The sequence below is a fragment of the Chroicocephalus ridibundus genome, chromosome 1 (assembly GCF_963924245.1).
Source record: "Chroicocephalus ridibundus chromosome 1, bChrRid1.1, whole genome shotgun sequence".
In the NCBI taxonomy this organism is placed as follows: domain Eukaryota; kingdom Metazoa; phylum Chordata; class Aves; order Charadriiformes; family Laridae; genus Chroicocephalus; species Chroicocephalus ridibundus.
This window is the reverse complement of record NC_086284.1, coordinates 220,003,705-220,022,144: the sequence shown is the minus strand read 5'-3', so window position 1 is coordinate 220,022,144 and position 18,440 is coordinate 220,003,705. Positions and strand designations below refer to the sequence as shown.

Here is an 18,440-nt window from a genome sequence, read left to right as displayed (position 1 = left end):
AATTCCATTCATTCTTTGGAAACAGAAACAAGAACTTCAACGATGAGAAAGTTTGCAGAACAACATTCGCACACAACTAATTCCATGAAGGTGTTTGCTTTTCTTTCATTTCCCATCCCAAGTTGTGCCACGGAATGCTGAGCTGTGGAAGAGCAGTAACAGCACAGTGCGCTGAGAGGCAGCGAGCCCGTGAGGGACCAAGAAAAAAAAACACAACAGCGTCTCAGCCAACACCTGTCTGGAAGAGGAGACCTCCCGCGGGCTGCTTCGCACCCCTCATCGCGCAGCATCTCCCAATTCAAAGGTTGCCTAAGCAACTTCCAGATGGCGCAGAGTCCAAAGCAGCCGCTGCACTGGAATTCCACCACATGCTAGAACTGCCGACTCGGGGAAAAACCGAGTTAAGGAAAGCATATAAACACCTCTTGGGGGCTGCAGACTTCACTGGCAGATTCAAAAAGAAAAGCAATTTTCTGGATCCTACACAGCACTGCCTAGAGCAGCCAGAAGAGAGAAAAAAAATACTCTTCGTAGTACTGTTTAAGTGAAAAAGAAAGTATTTTAAGACTACGGAAACCTGCGTCTTAGTACTGACTAAAATAAGGTCAGGAGATGAGCTTGGAATCAGCTCCGTTAAGCCAATGCCCAGCTTCCTCAATGAGTATTGATTTCGGTCAAAACACCAGAAAAGGAAGACACAGCATGGTAGTATTTAGACCCATAAAAACCTCAATCCTCTCTATTTGCATTTTTCCCTTGCCTGTGTACGGAAATATTATCAAAGTGGAAAGAAGGACAATACAGATTCACACCGCACAGAGAGAGAAAGACCCCTCCCATGTCAAGAGTACAACTTCTGAAGATCCTCATCAACGCAATAAAACGTGGGGAGATTCTCCGAGGGTTCACGTCATGCCCCGAGTTCCTTAACCAGACTCAGCTACGAGTCCGGTTACCAGCTTTCATTTACCAAAATAACATACCAACTCTTTTGTCTTTCAAAATAACAGCTAATTCAAGCACAAACGAACTTGCCAGAATCCGTCGTATCGAATAAATATCCCAGAATAGTCACTTACACTGTCATCGTCAGCGTCTATATTGAAGTTTATCTCTGCGATCCTGTCAAAGGGAGCACTGCAAAGAGAAGGGAAAGAAACTTCAGTGAAGGCACGGAGCAACGAAGCGCTTTTGCAGCACAAGACCAGGGGATGCGAACCACAGAGACGCTTGCTACGACCACTCAACGCCGCCTGCGTTTGTTCCCTCAACAGTCACTTTTGTGTTAAGCCCAACGGTCTCCTCTCTTTGAGCTGAAAGACTATTTCAGATTTTCATTCTTAGGTCTGATTCAATCCCCGAGTGAACAACCTTTGCCGTTATCCTGTTGACATGGTATTTTGAGGCTTCACGACAAGCCCAGCACTGCCCGGGCTGTTACTTTGCAACTCTCATGGTATCCATGGAGCATAAAGGTTATCCTAATTTTTTATACCGCGTCTTTCCAGCTGCACCAAATCTCTTGTTGAAAAACACCAAACTCGTAATTAATTGAGAAGAGAAGGAGCCGCACCCATTTGCTCTGGGATTCCAGTGCTACGGTTGCCCACGCGTTCCACTGGGCTCCTCGGCCCCAGGGAGACGAGACCCGCAACGGGAGCGAATCCCGCGCGGTGGGGATGTACCCAGAGATATCCAGGAGGGGCTGCACCCGCCCGCGCTAACGTCCTCACAGCCACGCCAGGGATCTCAGTGTACTCGCGGCTCAACAAGACACACTTGGCTGGAAGGATCGTTAAATAACCCCGTTTCTGATTTCGACCCGAGCGTCTGCTCTAAGAACAGCAGAGGGGGCTACAGGCCGCAAATCTCCAACCTACTGGCCCAGTGCGGGTCCGCAGCATTTCCTCACCGGGCCCACGTCTCTCTGACTTTCTGCAGTGTCATTTGCTTTTAAAGACAACTGTTCAGTTAGTAACAAATACTGTCAGGCACATCACCAGGACATCGAAACATGATTAACACTTTTCAAAATATTCGAATTCCTATCTGCAACCGTTCTCAACAGCTGGAAAACAGCTGGCAGGGAGCAGCATTCCCAGATCATTCAAGACCAGAGCAGTTTTACAGGATATTCTTCTTTTCTAATGACAAAGACAGAGGAGTCCAGCACATCCCAGTTACAGTTTGTTCAGTTTCAAGTTCATTTTCAAAATGGACATCAGCTGCCTTCAGCAGCTCCTCACGTAAATTCTCTCTCCCCCTCCACCCCCACACTCCCAAGTTCAGTATTTGCTGCTATCTGATAAGAAGTTAAAAGTGTATTTTATTTTTAAAAAATGTGTGGAAGTAAGTAATCCATGTTCACTCTCACGTAAACTCCCCTAGTCTGGAACTTTTTGGCCTTATTAAAGCTCTGGACATCCATAATGCTCAGGAAAAAAAAGGTGGGAAAGCTGGACTCCAAAATCCGTCTCCACGTTAGAAGACGGTTCCCGACTATTTGGCAAACACCTTACTGGAGCTCCTCAGACCCCAAGGACCTTACGACTCTACTTTGATTCATGTTTGGAAGCAGCTCTGAAGCAGCCAAACTATTTCCACATCATCATTTCATTTAAGGTATTTCATGGAGCCCAGCAGTCGCTAAAAATACAGTTTGAGCAGAACCAGCAAAAAACTCCTCAGTAAATCAGACGCGGAGCAGGCAGAGTGGGAGCGATGTGGCGTGTCCGGCGCTTTCTGAGCCAAAAGCTCCCCGTTTCTGTCGGGCTCCAGGACAGCAGGACGCGCGTGCGGGCCTGCGAGTCCCAGCCCTGGCAGGGTCCCTACCGCGGGTACTGCCACAACCCCCCCCACCCTGGATGACAAACAGTTCTTTTGATCCAGAGGATCACCGCCGCAAGGCAGAAGTGAATGGGCAAAACCGACGAGCAGGAAACACGCTGGGTGCCCTGGAGCACTCCTCTGTCAATAAACGTCTACTCAACAGTTACAATTTCTGAACCATTATGGCCAAGTGGGGTAATGACAGTCCCATTCATTTCCTGTGCCACAATTTTTAAGGCGAGAAGATGAGCTGTGGTTTTAATTAGATTACAGGAGCTCTATAAAAGCACCACCACTTCTGAACACCGAATTCAGCAAATTGCGTAACATTAAATCCACCTCTATCTGCCGCCTTTGAGCTGTTATTTGCTCCTGCCTTATCTATGTTTCCTAATTCCTAAGAGAGAAAATGGCTAAATTTTTCCATGGACTTCATCAGAACACTATTCTCTCTTCTAATTTCAATAAGGACTTACTGCCACTGGAGACTATCTGGGTAATTGCCTAGAGTTAGCTCTAATGCTTTGCTTTCTGTGCAATTAAATTTATTCTAGAATATGGCTGGATAATAATTGTGTGTTTTATTAAAAATGTCTCTCTCCAAAATGAAGAAGCACTTTTCCTCGGTTCTACAACCGCCTTTGGAGAGCAGAGATGAATTCCTATAAAACGACAAAGAGGTCAGCTGTTCTCCAAGCCACCCGTCAGTCTTCTGTTTGTCTCAAACCGAAGGAGGTACACAGCAAGGTTCACTTTAAAACCTGAACTAGAAGAAGGAAGATTAGATGCGAAGAGGCTTAAACGCTGAAGTTTTATAAACTTACTTGATATTATCGTCCTGGTCTGCAAACTCCTCATCGTTAAAGCCGAACTGATCCACAAAGTTAGCTGTCATCTGCTGGATCTGGTACTCGGAGAAGGCCTGAGGAACGGAAACCATACCATTAAGGTGTCCAAAGACATTCAATTAAGCTGGCTGAAAACACGTATTCTAAAAAGCATTAAAATCGTAGAAAACTGACGAACTTTGAGAAATCACCTACTCCAACCTCCTTTCTCAAAGCAGGATCTCAAACAGGCTTCTGCGAGTCCTGGACAGACGCTTCTCTGATCTGCTCTGAACTTCCACAGAGAGTTAGGAAATTTTCCTAGGAAACCATCTGTCGGCTTCATTACTCTACTAGACTGTTGTATCGGGGTTTTTTCATGTTTGCTTTCCCCTGACGCAATATGAAATTTCCCTTGCTGCAGCTTACGCCCCCTGTGGATGTCAAGAAGGTGCTTCTCCCTTCCTCTCAGTCCCTCTTGCTTGTAGGACAAGGCGTATGTCTCCACACAATCTCGTCTTCTCTTGACCAAGTGGACCAAATTCTTTCAACTTTTCTTCCTGTGTCACGTTCTACACCTCTGACCATTCTCATTACCATCCTCCAGCTTACCTTTGGCTAACACAAATCCCTTCGGAAGTTCACTGCCTCTGCCTGGACGCTCCCCAGGGGAATGGGGAAATTCCTCCACATGTCTCTGAGACAACGCTCCCACCCCTCATCCACCAGGTTCCCCACAGCAGCGTGGCTCTCCTGTTCTCCAGCTGCCGTCTCAGGATAACTGCCCAGATCTGCTTTTGGTGCCGTTCCTGCCTAGTCATCCATGCCGCGGTCTCTAGTTATGAAAAGGATTGCTTCTGCCTCCAAACAGCATCTCACGCCTGCTCTTACGCATTGCGCTGGTTTCTCTCTCAAGATAATTTCTCCTATTTGGAGGAGAATTCTGAGCACCGGTCAGCAGCCCGCTCCAGCTCCACAGTTCAAACATGGGTCTCTGCAGCTGCACTTTGTCGTGACCCCACTGCAGCTGCTACGAAGTACCTGTGTTCGGCCTGAGGAGTTCTGCAGGCTCCTGCCAATATTTCTATTGATGCTTGCCACAATAAAATACAATTTTTTTTTCAAAGGCAATGCATTTTCCTTTTTTTAATGCATTTTCTAAGTATCAGATGAGGAAAAGAAAGTTATTTGTAATGCCAGAGTAGCCCATTAGAGTATTTGGACAAAAGAATAACTATAAACTACTTTCAACCCCTTTTTAACCCTTAACTAGAAAATCTCAGATTGACCCTGTCTTTTCACTCCCTGTAGGTAACTTCCTTCTAAATCGGTTGAAACTGCTAGGTTCTGCTAATGCTCTTTATGTTCTCAGCATGAAAAAGAATTGGAAGAATTTGTCTAAATACTTCAGCCTGAAAAGGCAGCTTCCATATATTTGATGGAGCTTTAGCAGAGCACCTCAGATTTTGAGGATCCCGAGATCTTGGCTAAATGCAAGTGAACCCTTAATTACCTCCGTTTCTCCCTAAGTCAGGGCTTTTTACTGCTTGTAATGCTGCTGCTCCCTGCTCTTCACTGCTGACATAGCATGGGGAGAACCAGGAAAAGAGCAAGAAATATGCAGTGCCTCAGAGAAACGTCAGACACATCACGTAACTGGGATGCGTACGCAGCCTGGGCCAAATTTATTCCCAATCGGAGTCTAGACCACCTAAGTAACTACGCTGGAAAAACACAAAAGAGCTGAACACACTAAGAGGAAAATTTCTGAAAATTTTGGAAGCTGCTGCATACTAGGCTGGATGACGGGGGAATCGGAGGAGCAAGCTTCCCAGGAATAGTGAAGAGCACGTTGTCAACCCACCTGTTGGAGAGAAAGTTCATTGGGAAAAGCACTCTCAATGTCTTCATCCTCACTGGAAGAGTGCAGATGGTGAGTGCTCACCTGGAAAGAAGTACAAAATAATAAGCATGAGTGAAAGCCAAGAAAGCTCAAACACCTTCGTTCCACACATACCATCAAAGACCAAACTCCTCAGAAGGCAGAATCTGTCCCCATGAATAAGACGGGGACATGGACTAGAGTTTACCAGAGCTGCCAGAAGAACTATTATGGAACTTGCTTTCTACAAACGCTCTACCCCTGGAAGCCTACTTCACGAAAACAAGCAAAAGAAGAAAAAACCCCAGTAGCATTCTTTTTTTTTTATTATTATTTTTTAGTTAAAGAAAGTCCAGAAGATAGCAGGCCTATCTGAAACATGCACAATATCACGGTTCTCACCAAATCCACTGTATTCCTCCTGTTTGTTTCCGTCAGCGTCTCTTCTACAAAACTCTCCCATCTCCCTCTACAGTCCTCAGGTAGCTCTGTAACAAGGAGGTCACCGTAAAGATTACCACAACTCATGAGAGGGATCAAAGCAGGTCACTAAGCCCCACTGGGCACCTGGAAGTTTTTGGGCAGCCACATGCACCTGCACATGAGCTAAGTAATGTCCGCGTTACGCAAGGGCTCTGCAAAGTGAGTTACATTTTACTCCTGATTTTCTAAAAACGTTAAAATTCTGCAGAGAAAGGAAGATCTTTCATTAGGCCAAGCAGTAAGGTATTACTGGTCTTAACAACCTTACCGCGTTTGTGGGCTAAAGACACAAAACTTCTACAACTTCCTGAAAACCAACACACATGTGACTTAAGTCCTACTTTTTTACTCCTTTTCGTTCACGGTGACTGCGGTGGGTTGACCCCAGCCAGCACCCAAGCACCCACCCAGCTGCTCGCTCCCTCCACCCACAGCAGGATGCGGGAGAGAACTGGAAGACCGAAAGTGAGAAAAACTCATGGGTTGAGATAAAGAAGATTTAATAAGTGGAGAAAAGAGGAAAAACCCCTCAAACCCAGAGATGCAAAGGCACTCACTCAACACCCCCCACCAGCAGACCGATGCTCAGCCAGTCTCTGAGCGGGAGCTACCTCGCAAAGCCAGACCCCCGCTCCTGCTGCGGAGAACACGGCATGGACCAGCCCTTCAGCCCGCCCAGCTCAGGGCTCCGGCTCTGTCCCTTCCCAGCCCCTCGTCCATCCCCATCTGCCCCCGGGGCCGGGGACAGAGCGGGTGAAAGCCTTGGCGCTGGGCAAGCACCGGGCAAGAGCTAAGTCAGTGGCGCGCTATCAACAGCGGTTCAGTCCCAAATGCGAACCACAGCACCGCACGGCTGCCGTGAGTACAGTTATCTTCATCCCAGCCAGAGCCAGCACAGAAAACCAACGCAGAAATAACTGTAACTTGTGAAACTTTCAGTCTTTACTAAAATATTTGTGACTTCTCAGTTTTCCTGTGGATATAACACACCAGGTCTCTACATTACCGTTTGATATGTTTGTTAGATGCCAAAAATGGAAACTCAGGTCACATTTGTGCTCATTGTTTCCCTTAATAGATGCAGATGGAAAATCTGATTTCCTCTCACACAAAAATGTCAGATAGAACTAGTTCTCTAAAAATAAAAGTCTGATGAAGACCTGATGGACAAAGCCTGGCAACGCGACTATCTCCGACAAAGCGGAGGTGTAGGGTCCCTGCGACCACGTACTCTGGTGTCTCCTCTCAGGCAGGTGTAAGAATAAGGAAGCATAAGAACACCCCATATAAACACCTCCCCAGAATGCTCCAATTAAGCACAATAAATGCACACTTAAATCTGGATGAAAAGCAGCATTCTTTAGCACAAAAAGGATACCTTCAGCCTCCGGCTGCAAAAACAAAGTTCCAACAATTTCAATGTAATTGTTTGAAAACAAAGAGCATCCAAATTTGGTCGGGACATTTTGTTAAGTTATGGGAAATATTTAACTAAGAATCTTTTTCATTATAAAAGGGACTCTCGTGAAATACATGCAATAAAAGTCTCCCCAAAAGGCCTGCAAGGATTATTTAATCAAGAAAAAACAGAGAAAGGCGCACAAACCTTTAATGAACTCACTAATCTGAGTCTGCATGGGGCCCTTCTCCATGTTCTGCACCACGGCGTTGGCTATCCGGGTGAGGTGGCCCATGTTGCCTCGCCTCATTCCACCTTCTGCCCTGAAAAGAGAAAACAGCCAGTAGCAACCAGCCGAGCACTGGGAACCCCGGGGTCACAGTCACATCACGACACGCTGAGAGCGTCCCGCTGCTGCAACAGCCAGACACAGGTACCCGATGCTCCAGGCAGGGTTAGGACAGAGGACGCAGCAGAGAGCAGCAGGGACGCTCCCTGCTCCCACGGGCCCGGCACGGGACGAGATCACCCACAACAGAGGAACCTGGCTGCAGTTTGTCATGTTTTGAGAGGGGAGAGATCGTAGAATCACAGAATGGTTTAGGCTGGAAGGGACCTTAAAGACCATCCAGTTCCGACCCCTGCCACAGGCCCGGGTCTTTCTTCCAAGGCTGAGGGACCCCCCTTCCAAGGCTGAGGGATTTGGGTCTCTTCAGGCTGGACAAAAGACGGCTGAGGGGGGACCTTATCAACGCTGATAAATACTGAAAGGGGGGGTGTCAGGAGGACGGGGCCAGGCTCTTCTCAGTGGTGCCCGGGGACAGGACAAGGGGTAACGGGCACAAACATGACCATGGGAAGTTCCACCTAAACACGAGGAGGAACTTCTTTGCTGTGAGGGTGGCAGAGCCCTGGCACAGGCTGCCCAGAGAGGTGGGGGAGTCTCCGTCTCTGGAGACATCCCAAACCCCCTGGACGCGTTCCTGTGCCACCTGCTCTGGGTGACCCTGCTCTGGCAGGGGGTGGGAGGAGATGATCTCCAGAGGGCCCTTCCAACCCCCATCACTCTGTGATTTTGTTACACCTCCCACCAGCCCAGGTTGCTCCAAGCCCCGTCCAACCTGGCCTTGAACCCCTCCAGGGATGGGGCAGCCACAGCTTCTCTGGGCACCCTGGCCCAGGGGCTCACCCCCCTCACAGCAAAGGATTTCTTCCCAAGATCTCATCCCAATCTCCCTCTTCCAGTGTAAAACCCTTCCCCCTCGTCCCATGGGGCAGAGTGGCTGGAAAGCTGCCCGGCAGAAAAGGACCTGGGGGTGCTGGTGGATGGCCAGCTTAACATGAGGCAGCAGTGTGCCCAGGTGGCCAAGAAGGCCAACAGCATTCTGGCTTGTATCAGGAATAGCGTGGCCAGCAGGAGCAGGGAAGTGATGGTGCCTCTGTACTGGGCACTGGTGAGGCCTCACCTCGAGTGCTGTGTTCAGTTCTGGGCCCCTCTGTACAAGAGGGACGTTGAGGTGCTGGAGCGTGTCCAGAGGAGAGCGACCAGGCTGGTGAGGGCTCTGGAGACCAGGGCATACGAGGAGAGGCCGAGGGAGCTGGGCATGTTTAGCTTGGAGAAGAGGAGGCTGAGGGGAGACCTCATTGCCCTCTACAGCCACCTGAAAGGAGGGTGGAGAGAGGTGGGTGTTGGCCTCTTCTCCCAGGGGAATAACGACAGGACCAGAGGAAATGGGCTGAAGCTGCAGCAGGGGAGGTTTAGATTAGAGATTAGGAAGAATTACTTTACTGAAAGGGTGGTCAGGCACTGGGACAGCCTGCCCAGGGAGGGGGTTGGGTCACCATCCCTAGAGGTGTTGAAGAAACGTCTAGATGTGGCACTTCAGGGCATGCTCTAGTGGCAGAGATTGTAGGGGTTTTGTGTGTGTGTATGGTTGGGCTCGATGACCTCAAAGGTCCTTCCCGACCATGAAGATTCTATGATTCTGTGGCTCCCCTCCCTGATCCAGAGTCCCTCCTGGGGTGACAGTCACTCACCCGCTTTGAATGCACCAGATCAAATTTAAGCCAGTTACAAAGAGGAAGCTGATGGGGTACACTGGAAGAGCAGTGCAGAAATAAACAATCTGCTTATAATTTCCACTAAAAAAAACCTCTCAGCAATAAGAATTTACATCACCACTACTGGAAAAGCTTTAGGGTTTTACTTGCAATTGAAGTATTAAGCAGATGAATCCAAGAGAACAAAAGACACTAATCTGCAACCACTAGATTTCCCCTTACAAAGAAAATCTAAGCAGCTAACACTAAGTCCAAGCAGTCTCCAAGTGTCTCTTCTTTGAGCCTTCGCTGGTTCTCCTCCACTGGAGAGCAAAGCAGCAACCTCAAAATCGGGGGATGAAGCGCCTGAAATAATTCTGCTTTCCACAGCATCCAAAGAAGGACTGATGAGATTTGGGAAGAAAAATGTAAACCCTAGTGGCAGATTCCCGCTACGAAATTCCACAGGACCACATTTAGAAACAGCCTTTCTGCCTTTAAACCGGCAGGTGCTGGAAAGAAGCCCAGACAAAGCTCTTACATACAATGCTATTATTCATTGTAACGTTATGCACATTAACGTATCCCAAGTCCCAAAGTCAAATTCAGAAATTATTAATTCTTGATGTAGCACACGGAGCAACCAAGGCTGACTCAAGCCACCACAAATAAAACTGGTGGGTCAGAATCAAACTAAACAAAAATAACCCCCTTATGAACAGGACGACAAGAAGTTTTCACCTCAATTCATCGAGTCTCCAGCTGTAAAACAAAGCTTTCTTTCCGAGACGCTAACAGAGCCAAGCATAACGAAGAATTTCATTTTCCCTTGGGGGAGAGGAAGACAGGGAGTTAATCTGGAGCTGGATGCGGTGCTCGTGTCAGTCCTCCCCCGCCTCGCTTGGCGCAGCAGCCCAAGCCCATGGGTCGAACACAGCGACGCCATCGGCGGTACCAGCTCTCCCGACCACATGCGCTTACAGCTACATTTTCGAGCCTTTTTTTTTTTTTTTTTCCCAAATGAACCCCACATTCCTTGAAAAGCGTAATCATCACCCCCTGAATCTCTAAAAAAGGGTAAGTTTATACTGAAATTATCTCAGGTTTCCCCTAATGCTGGAGCTGAACACGTGGAGGTGAGGAGGCTGGATGGTTTGGAAGAACACCTGCATCACCCCTCCACATCTTCCTCTTCCAAAAAACAGAGCACAAAGAGCCCAGAGCCCCCCCGACCCCCCCGTCTCCCCAGGGCAGCGGGGAAGGGGGGTGCCCGGAGCCGGGCCGCCCCAGCCCTGCGAAGAGCTGGAGAAAACCCGCGGGCAGACGGGGCGAAAGGATGCAGCAGTGTTTTCAGCAGTGTTTTCAGTGCAGGGTTTTCAGCAAACCCGCAAAGCTCAGCTTTCTCAAAAACGTAAAGTGCACGGGGAGAAAAGCAGCGTACTGCGATGCTGTGTCTGTCTTCGGTTGTATGCTCCGGGAGGCCCAATACAAGACTGTTTCTGAGCTGAGCAGCCCTTAGCACACCGCTGGAACGCAGCCAGCAAACACGCAGAATTAACCTCTATTTCAACAGTTTTAAATACGTTTTATCAACTGTGCCGCAATTGGTGGTTACTACATTTACACGAATAGGAAGGCAAACGAAGATGTGCTACAGTAAACTGATGTTTCCTATGCACTCACATCGCTGACCAGACTTACGTTATTTTAAATCCTAACTACCCGGGCAGACCAAACGACTGCAGCAAAAGAATTACGTGGGTTACCTAGGAGTTAAGTTCTAGTAGTTACAAAGGCCTTCATCAAGAACATACGTGTGGAATAATTACTAAATTGGCCAAGAATACAAAAATACAGCATTGTTCACACATTAAGGAAAGTCATAAAATCAAGAGGCTTCTGAGGTAGAATACAGCCGCAGCTAGCACATGAAGAATGCAACATCTGTGATTCCCTGTACAAGGTTGTTTGCGAAACTACACGAGGGATGGAACGGAACACGCTTGTTCCGTGGCCTTCCCTTGTGACGAATAGCAGATATGGGGACGAGATGGTCCTACGGAACTGATAAGCGGCCTACACGCCACCCGAGCCAACATTTCGTCGAATGTTGATGAAATGCTGTCCTGTTGTGCGAACTTTGCTCACCACAATGTACCAAAACACACCTCCATCCCGGAGGCTATCCGCCCCCGGGGTGTGAACACTCCTCCTTGAATACATTAATCATAATAAAAGTATTTATGACTAAAGTCACTCAAACTCCACTTTAAAGATAAAAAAATAATATAAAAATAGCCCAAGAGAGAGGGGATGTCAGGGAAGACACCATCGCGAAGAACTCCACCGCTGATTTCCGGGATCAGTCGACGGGCTGAGCCTCTCTTCCCCCCCATAGGGACGCCTTTGGGTAAGACTTCGATTACACCGAGCGCTTTCTCGGGGACTTAGAAATTTCTCTAGAGAATCTCTACCCTACATTTATAGCCAGGCTGTATCGTTTATAATTTTGTCGCGCGTTTGTATACTTAGCAATATCTTTACTTGCACGTGCTTTGCAGACAGTGTATTTATCACCGGCAATCCAAAAGAACCTGTATATCTGTTGTTTAAATGAACTGCACTGTTTCAGTAGCTGGTCGTTTCGCTTTCTCACTGAACGCGACCAAAACTACAGAGAGGCCGTGCCAGTTCAGGAGTACGACTAGACTGAAGGTGCAGTCCACTACTAGTGTATCCAAATCGTAATAGTTTAATACATATTAAACGCGATTGGACTGATAGTGCTGAATTGGGCATCACTCAGAATTTAAACCTAGCCGCACCTGGCCTCCCACCTGGGTGAGGAGTGTTAGAACGCAAGGGGGTTTATCTTCTGCCAAAACCGCTTGGCCCCGTTTCACGCGACAGAATTTGGCGTAGTCGGCAGGACTGCCATGGATAAACTGCTGCAAAAATATGATTGTGCCCCTTCCCAGGCTGGGAAGGAGTGGGCCCAAAAATTTTGGAAGGATGAAGAGAAAGTGGTGGAACGTATTGAAGAGTGTCGGGTTTCACAGAAGCTCAGAGCGGGGAAAGGCAAGGGTGTGATTTGTGCGGTGTTAGGCGCCTGTTGATCTTGTGCACAACAAGAAGCTAGAGAAACCCCTGCTCCTAATCTGATTTCAGCTGTAGAATATGCAACCCTGAAATCGGAGAATGAGGTGCTGAAGTCATCATTAGCCTTGCAAAAGGAGACAGGAGAAAAATTAAGAACTCAAGTTGATAAGCTTGTGAGTGAGAATGAATGTTTAGGAAACCGGAATGCTCAACTTGGGAGTGAAAATCTCCAACTTAAAATGTTATTGGAAAGGGTGACTGGGCTCTTAGATAAAATGCAGCCCTCGACCCAGGTCCAACAGATTCGTAAGTTAATGTGTTATCCAAATTCCGGAACCCAGACCGGAGATTTTTTGTCTAATAGTGAGGATGACGAAGAAGATGAGGAGGAAAGGACTTTTACTTTGAAATCCCAAGTTTTTCCTTTACGTCCTCTGGTTAAAACTGAAACTGCGGTTGATGACGATGGTGAAATTCACACCACTGTGCGTACCGTTCCATGGACACCAACCGAGTTAACAAAAATAAGGGAGAAATATTCGAGGCGACCAGAAGAGTCAGCTGTTGAGTACGTGTGGCGAGTTTCTTCTGAAGGGGGGGACAGAATTATGCTGAGTGAGGAAGAAGCAGGAGATTCTTGGGGACCAGGAGTGTTTTTAACTACTATTCCTGGTGAACCTCGCTGTCTTTTTAACCCCGTCGGTCAAGTAAGACCGAGCAGATTCCCTTTTCTTTTGTGTCTTACAGGAACCTTAAATGAACTGCACTGTTTCAGTAGCTGGTCGTTTCGCTTTCTCACTGAACGCGACCAACGCTACAGAGAGGCCGTGCTAGTTCAGGAGCACGACTAGACTGAAGGTGCAGCCCACTATTAGTGTATCCAAATCGTAATAGTTTAATACATATTAAACGCGATTGGACTGATAGTGCTGCATTGGGCATCACTCAGAATTTAAACCCAGCCGCACCTGGCCTCCCACCTCGGTGAGGAGTGTTAGAACGCAAGGGGGTTTATCTTCTGCCAAAACCGCTTGGCCCCGTTTCACGCGACAATACGGAATAACTAAAACTAAGAGAACCCAAAGAGAAAATCCAGGACCCAACAAGGAAATATATCACCGCCATTCTTGTTGATGATCCTTAAGAAATATTTCCCAACTCTCAGTTTGGGATCTCTGACCCTGGGGCTCCCAGTGCTTGACTCCGTCTCCTCACGGAGTGCACACAACCATCTCCATAAAACCTCAAACTTGTTAAAGCACACTATCTGAGACACCTCTCAGCTCAGTATTTTTTCTTGCCATTAAAATTCTTTCCAGTGAGGTGACTGGAACTGTTTGGCATGAAATATGCATGAGCTCTAGTTCCTATCTAATTTAATTAGGAAAACTCTTAAGCAGCAACCACAGATTACTTCTGTTACCTATAAAACTGTGCACAGTTCTAGTTGTGCAATGCAACTATCACCAAAATTTGTTATCAACAGCCCAAGGGGTTGCAAAGGGAAAAAAACAAAACAAAAAAAAAAACCCAACCAAAACAAAACAACCAAAAAAATCAACCCAAAACCCAACCCAGCAATTATGGCCTGACAGTAAGCCCACAATAATTATGTGGGACTACAAAGCACTTTGAAGCCATAAAGAGCCCAAAATAGTGAGGGAGGACCGAAACATTTAGATGGACGAAGAAAGAGAAGCCTAGGTAATATTCTCATTTTAATATGCTTTAGGTTTTTTAAATTATTTAGTTCTTATAATCATTGCAATCAGCAATATTAGTAATAAACGCAGGGGCAAATCTGCTCGCCCACCTCAGCTCCATACAGGTGCTCACCATAGGGAGAATATAATTATGCATTTAAAAAAAAAAAATTAATATTCTGTATAATTAATCTGTTATGTAATTTCCCGAGAAAGCAAGAACGAACCATATTGTGCGTCTGAGCTGAGATGTTATAAGCATTTTTAAAAAATCATGCTTTCAAGTTACACGCCTATTTGGTGAATTTGCTTTTTAACATGCAAATAATGCTAATTCCAAACTACAATTGAAATCCAAATCATTTTAGACGCCATTAAAATATAAATTATCCAAATAACTGGAAGCCTATTTCAAGGCAATATTCTCAACCCGCAGCCCTAGCCGGGCCCTTCTGTCCCCGCAGTCCCTTACTGGATTTTGTCATTGGCTTCCCAGGCATCCAGTATCCTTTGCACGAGGCAGCACTTCTGGAACAGCTGGAGGGGGAAAAAAAAAAAAAGAGATAGAAAGAACATTTCAGAAGTCTGCCAAAGTACGACTCATGCCTCAGGAAGCCTGTACTGAACTGGAGTTACTTTTGCTCGTTCCTTCACTCCTACTGAACAAGAACGTAAAGTTCAGCACTTGTCTTTCCCAAGAGCTCAAGTTTCTTCCCCCTCAGTTTTTTTCTCGGAGGACGCAGGGAAAACAGCACTACCTCCAACATCTCCAGCCTGCTGCGGGGCTCCACGCGAGCAGCAGCGCACAACGCTGTGGGCATTTTACAAACACAACAAGAAGTTTTCATCATTAGGGCCACCATGCAGAAGCTAAAATGTAATTGTCTAGTTGTAGTCCAAAGTTTATATGCATCTTTGCTAAAAAAATTAAATAAAAATGGATTCACCAGCCCGTTAAATGAGGTGGGCGGTATGTTTATTTTGTAATTGGATGCTAAAAACGAATTTACAAAACAAATACACTTCCATCCAGAACTGAGAGAAACAAATTATATCTAGACCCTTATAAATAAACTCCACGCTCCTGAACAGCTCGTCATGCCGTTTTCTCGTTAATGCCCATTCCGGCTGAGTCCGTCAGTCTGACATCCTCAGGTGACGCGACCAGACTTACATGAGTAACCATGATATTCTCCGTGTTGGTTTCCGGAGTCTCTAAGTTCTCTGTGGCCACGTTTCCATTCAGCACCTCCTCTCTGCTCTCTGGGTCGTTCGTGATAGTTCTTCCCTCTTGCACAGAGTGCGAGAGAATAGCTGCTATGGACAACTCCACTTGGAAATGCAAAAAGTTATTCCATGTGTATTTAAAAAATAAGTCCTGGAACAAAATGAGAAACAAAGGAAGTCACTCTTGATACATCTGCCAGTTCTTAGCAATTGAATGATATCAGAACGCTGCCCAACTGGTTGTTTAATCAGCAGTTCCACTAAAACCCATCCACGTATGTGCTGCAGCATCCACTGAGGGCTCGAGCGCGCTCTCTCTGCCCTGCTGCAATGTGTACTTCCAGTAAGCGCGCACTGGAAACGCTCTCGTGCGCAGCCAGGGCTCGCAGCACAGACACACTGAAAAAAAAATGTCGTCTATTCTGCGGCTGAATTAATCATACGAAAAGTATTAACTAAATAATTTCTAAGTATAAAAATAATTTTCTGAAAGACCGCCCGGGTTATTTCGGCAGTTTTCAGAACGTGTCCCTGTTCACAGCCAGCCAAAGAGAGCGGCTCTCGGTGTTACGAGGGCTGTCACGCACACCATACCCAAGCCTTCTCCGTAACCAGCCTATTTGGCACCCGCGCTACCGAACAACTGTAACAACAAACGTGAAGCATGAGGTTCCGTTCAAAATACCGAGCAACTGTATTTGCATTACAAAAGCTATTCTGAGAATGGATGTTCCTACTTTCAGCAGATTAGAAAAGTAATTCTAGACACTGGCGCACATGGAACAAAGCACCTTGCGCAGAACAGATGAAAGGGAAAGCAAAAATGTTCCCAGTTTAAAGTCATTCCCTCTCTCCCCGTTGAGAGAGTCACAGCGTATTACTCACAAGTAATAAATTCATGGTACTGAGTCTGCATAGTTCCTGGTTAATACTGGGAGTGTTTGTGTGAAGCAGAGCAGCTATTAGACGAGATCCATGAAGACGAGCGTTCCCCAGTGGCTCCTCCAGGACACCAATCGTAGTTAGGATCGCTGTTTTCTGTCGGGGAAACAGACAACGAGTACCTCAGCAAAGCGCAGCATTTCCTCGGGCGTATACGCTCAATGATTCAACTAAACCTAACTAGTTCATTTCATAAATATTCTCTGCAGGTAAACCTAAACCATCTGCCCGCACAGAGGACAGTGTCGTGCGACCACCGAGAGACTTGTACTTCCAAAACTGAACATTAAAATCAAAATATCCACTAACCAAAAGTTCCTCTCTCTTCGCCCGCTCCCCATCTTTACGCAAGCCACCGGTCCCAACAGATCTCTCCTCCTTCCTTTCACTCAAATACAACTTTCAAAATCCCTACAGCCTAGTCCCTAGGCACCTGAATGATAAACTTTAAGAGTGAATGTTTCTTCCAAAGACGTTTGCCTCTTCCAGCACGTGGCGCTTCCAGAAAATATCCAGGAAGCCTGTGTAGAAGGAAAGCCAAACCCTGAAATCAGTCGGGAGCCGTCTGCTCCCGAGAAAGGCTGAGATGCTTCACCTTGGGAGGGCTGAGCAGCAGCTGGTGGAAATCCTTTAGCCGGGGTTCAATCCCGTGTAAGATGCTGCTGTTGACAGTGTAAGACCTTTCAAATCCCTGAGTGTATGAGTCCATCAGTCCTTCCACTCTGCCAAGAAGAAAAGCACGGCAGTTAAGGTTTGACAACGTCTTAAAATGGTCTCCAGTCACGCTGTCCATGTTGGTTATTTCCCCTTGAAAAATAACTATGAATATGAAAAATAATAATTTCCAGCTACTGAATATATTTACATAACTACACTACATTAACGTATCACTTACAGGATGACATCACATAATCAAACCTGAGAGTGAGATGAGTGGGAAGACAGAATAGGCTGTCTGCAGAGATGACAGAGACAAATTACCAAAGTGCTTCCTGGTTTTTAAAACTTCCCAAACATTTGAAAAGTAAATTACATCAGCAAGAGTTAGCTGTAAACATTTGTTAAAAACCGCAAACCTTCCACAAGCGTTCAAAAAGATGTACGTAAACATACTGAGGACACCCTTGAGCAGGCGCGGAGCTGTGCTCACGATGGGCACAGGGGATGGCAACAAGTGTCACCAGCCCCCTCCGAGGGCAGAGCCCCACACTGGGATAAAAGAAAGGCTCTCCTCCAGCAGCGAGGTGTAATTCCAGCAAGGCAGGAGTGGGCGAGACAGGAGCCCCCAGGCCCCTAACTCGTCACCCTTCAGAGACGCGGGGCACAGACACGGCAGAATCAGTACCTCAACTTCTCGCTTTTAACTCTGCACGTGACTTTCGGAGCAGCACCTGGTTTGCCCAGTGCCGCCTCCCGCCCTCCCTTCCAATAGCTCTTCCCAACCTTCCGTTACCTCCTTCACGCTTCCTTATTTTCTCCTTTTTTAGAAATTGGGATTTTTCAGTGTCTCTCTTCCTCCCTAGAACTCTCTTTTGCCTTTTCTCTCCTCTATCTCCATCAAAAGACATAGAAGGTAGATATAATTTTAAAAAACAAAATTTAAGCTACACAGCCCCGTATATAATACGTACACACGCACACGTCACCCCACAGGTTATGAGTGATGAGCCATTTTCTGCCCCACCCTGCACACGTTCTGCTGGAAGGTCTCCTGTAGACGGGCAAGAACCAGGAAGGGCCCAGCTGCCAACTGGTACCACTGGTACAGCCACTGCGTCGAAACCAAACAGCTCTCCTTGTTTTCCAGACAGCACTTCTCCATTTTTGCCCAGGTAAAAGGAGACTGGAGTTCCCAACATTGTTCTTTGCTAGAGAACCTTACCCAGAGCGCCTTGTTTCCAGCAACGTTAGAAGAACTTGTGTTCCGTTCACTATGCAATTTTCAGTCTGTTCTCCATCAAACATATTCTTCAGGAGCTGCTCCACACATTCCTGCCTGTTGATCAACA

The 18,440-nt window shown here is 46.8% G+C and overlaps 1 protein-coding gene across 3 annotated transcripts in view; it reads right to left on the bottom strand.

Moving 5' to 3' along the window:
- PPP6R2 (protein phosphatase 6 regulatory subunit 2) overlaps nucleotides 1-18,440 on the bottom strand; it is a 108,028-nt gene that overhangs the window by 16,725 nt on the left and 72,863 nt on the right. For all 3 annotated transcript variants that reach the window (XM_063323791.1, XM_063323790.1, XM_063323792.1), the window contains 10 exons: nucleotides 18,314-18,427; nucleotides 17,027-17,153; nucleotides 16,375-16,527; nucleotides 15,437-15,640; nucleotides 14,735-14,799; nucleotides 7,628-7,743; nucleotides 5,941-6,026; nucleotides 5,521-5,601; nucleotides 3,654-3,751; nucleotides 1,080-1,137 (listed from right to left, as the gene is read on the bottom strand). In XM_063323791.1, coding sequence (XP_063179861.1) covers nucleotides 1,080-1,137; nucleotides 3,654-3,751; nucleotides 5,521-5,601; nucleotides 5,941-6,026; nucleotides 7,628-7,743; nucleotides 14,735-14,799; nucleotides 15,437-15,640; nucleotides 16,375-16,527; nucleotides 17,027-17,153; nucleotides 18,314-18,427 — 1,102 coding nt within the window. The remainder of the gene's footprint in view (nucleotides 1-1,079; nucleotides 1,138-3,653; nucleotides 3,752-5,520; nucleotides 5,602-5,940; nucleotides 6,027-7,627; nucleotides 7,744-14,734; nucleotides 14,800-15,436; nucleotides 15,641-16,374; nucleotides 16,528-17,026; nucleotides 17,154-18,313; nucleotides 18,428-18,440) is intronic.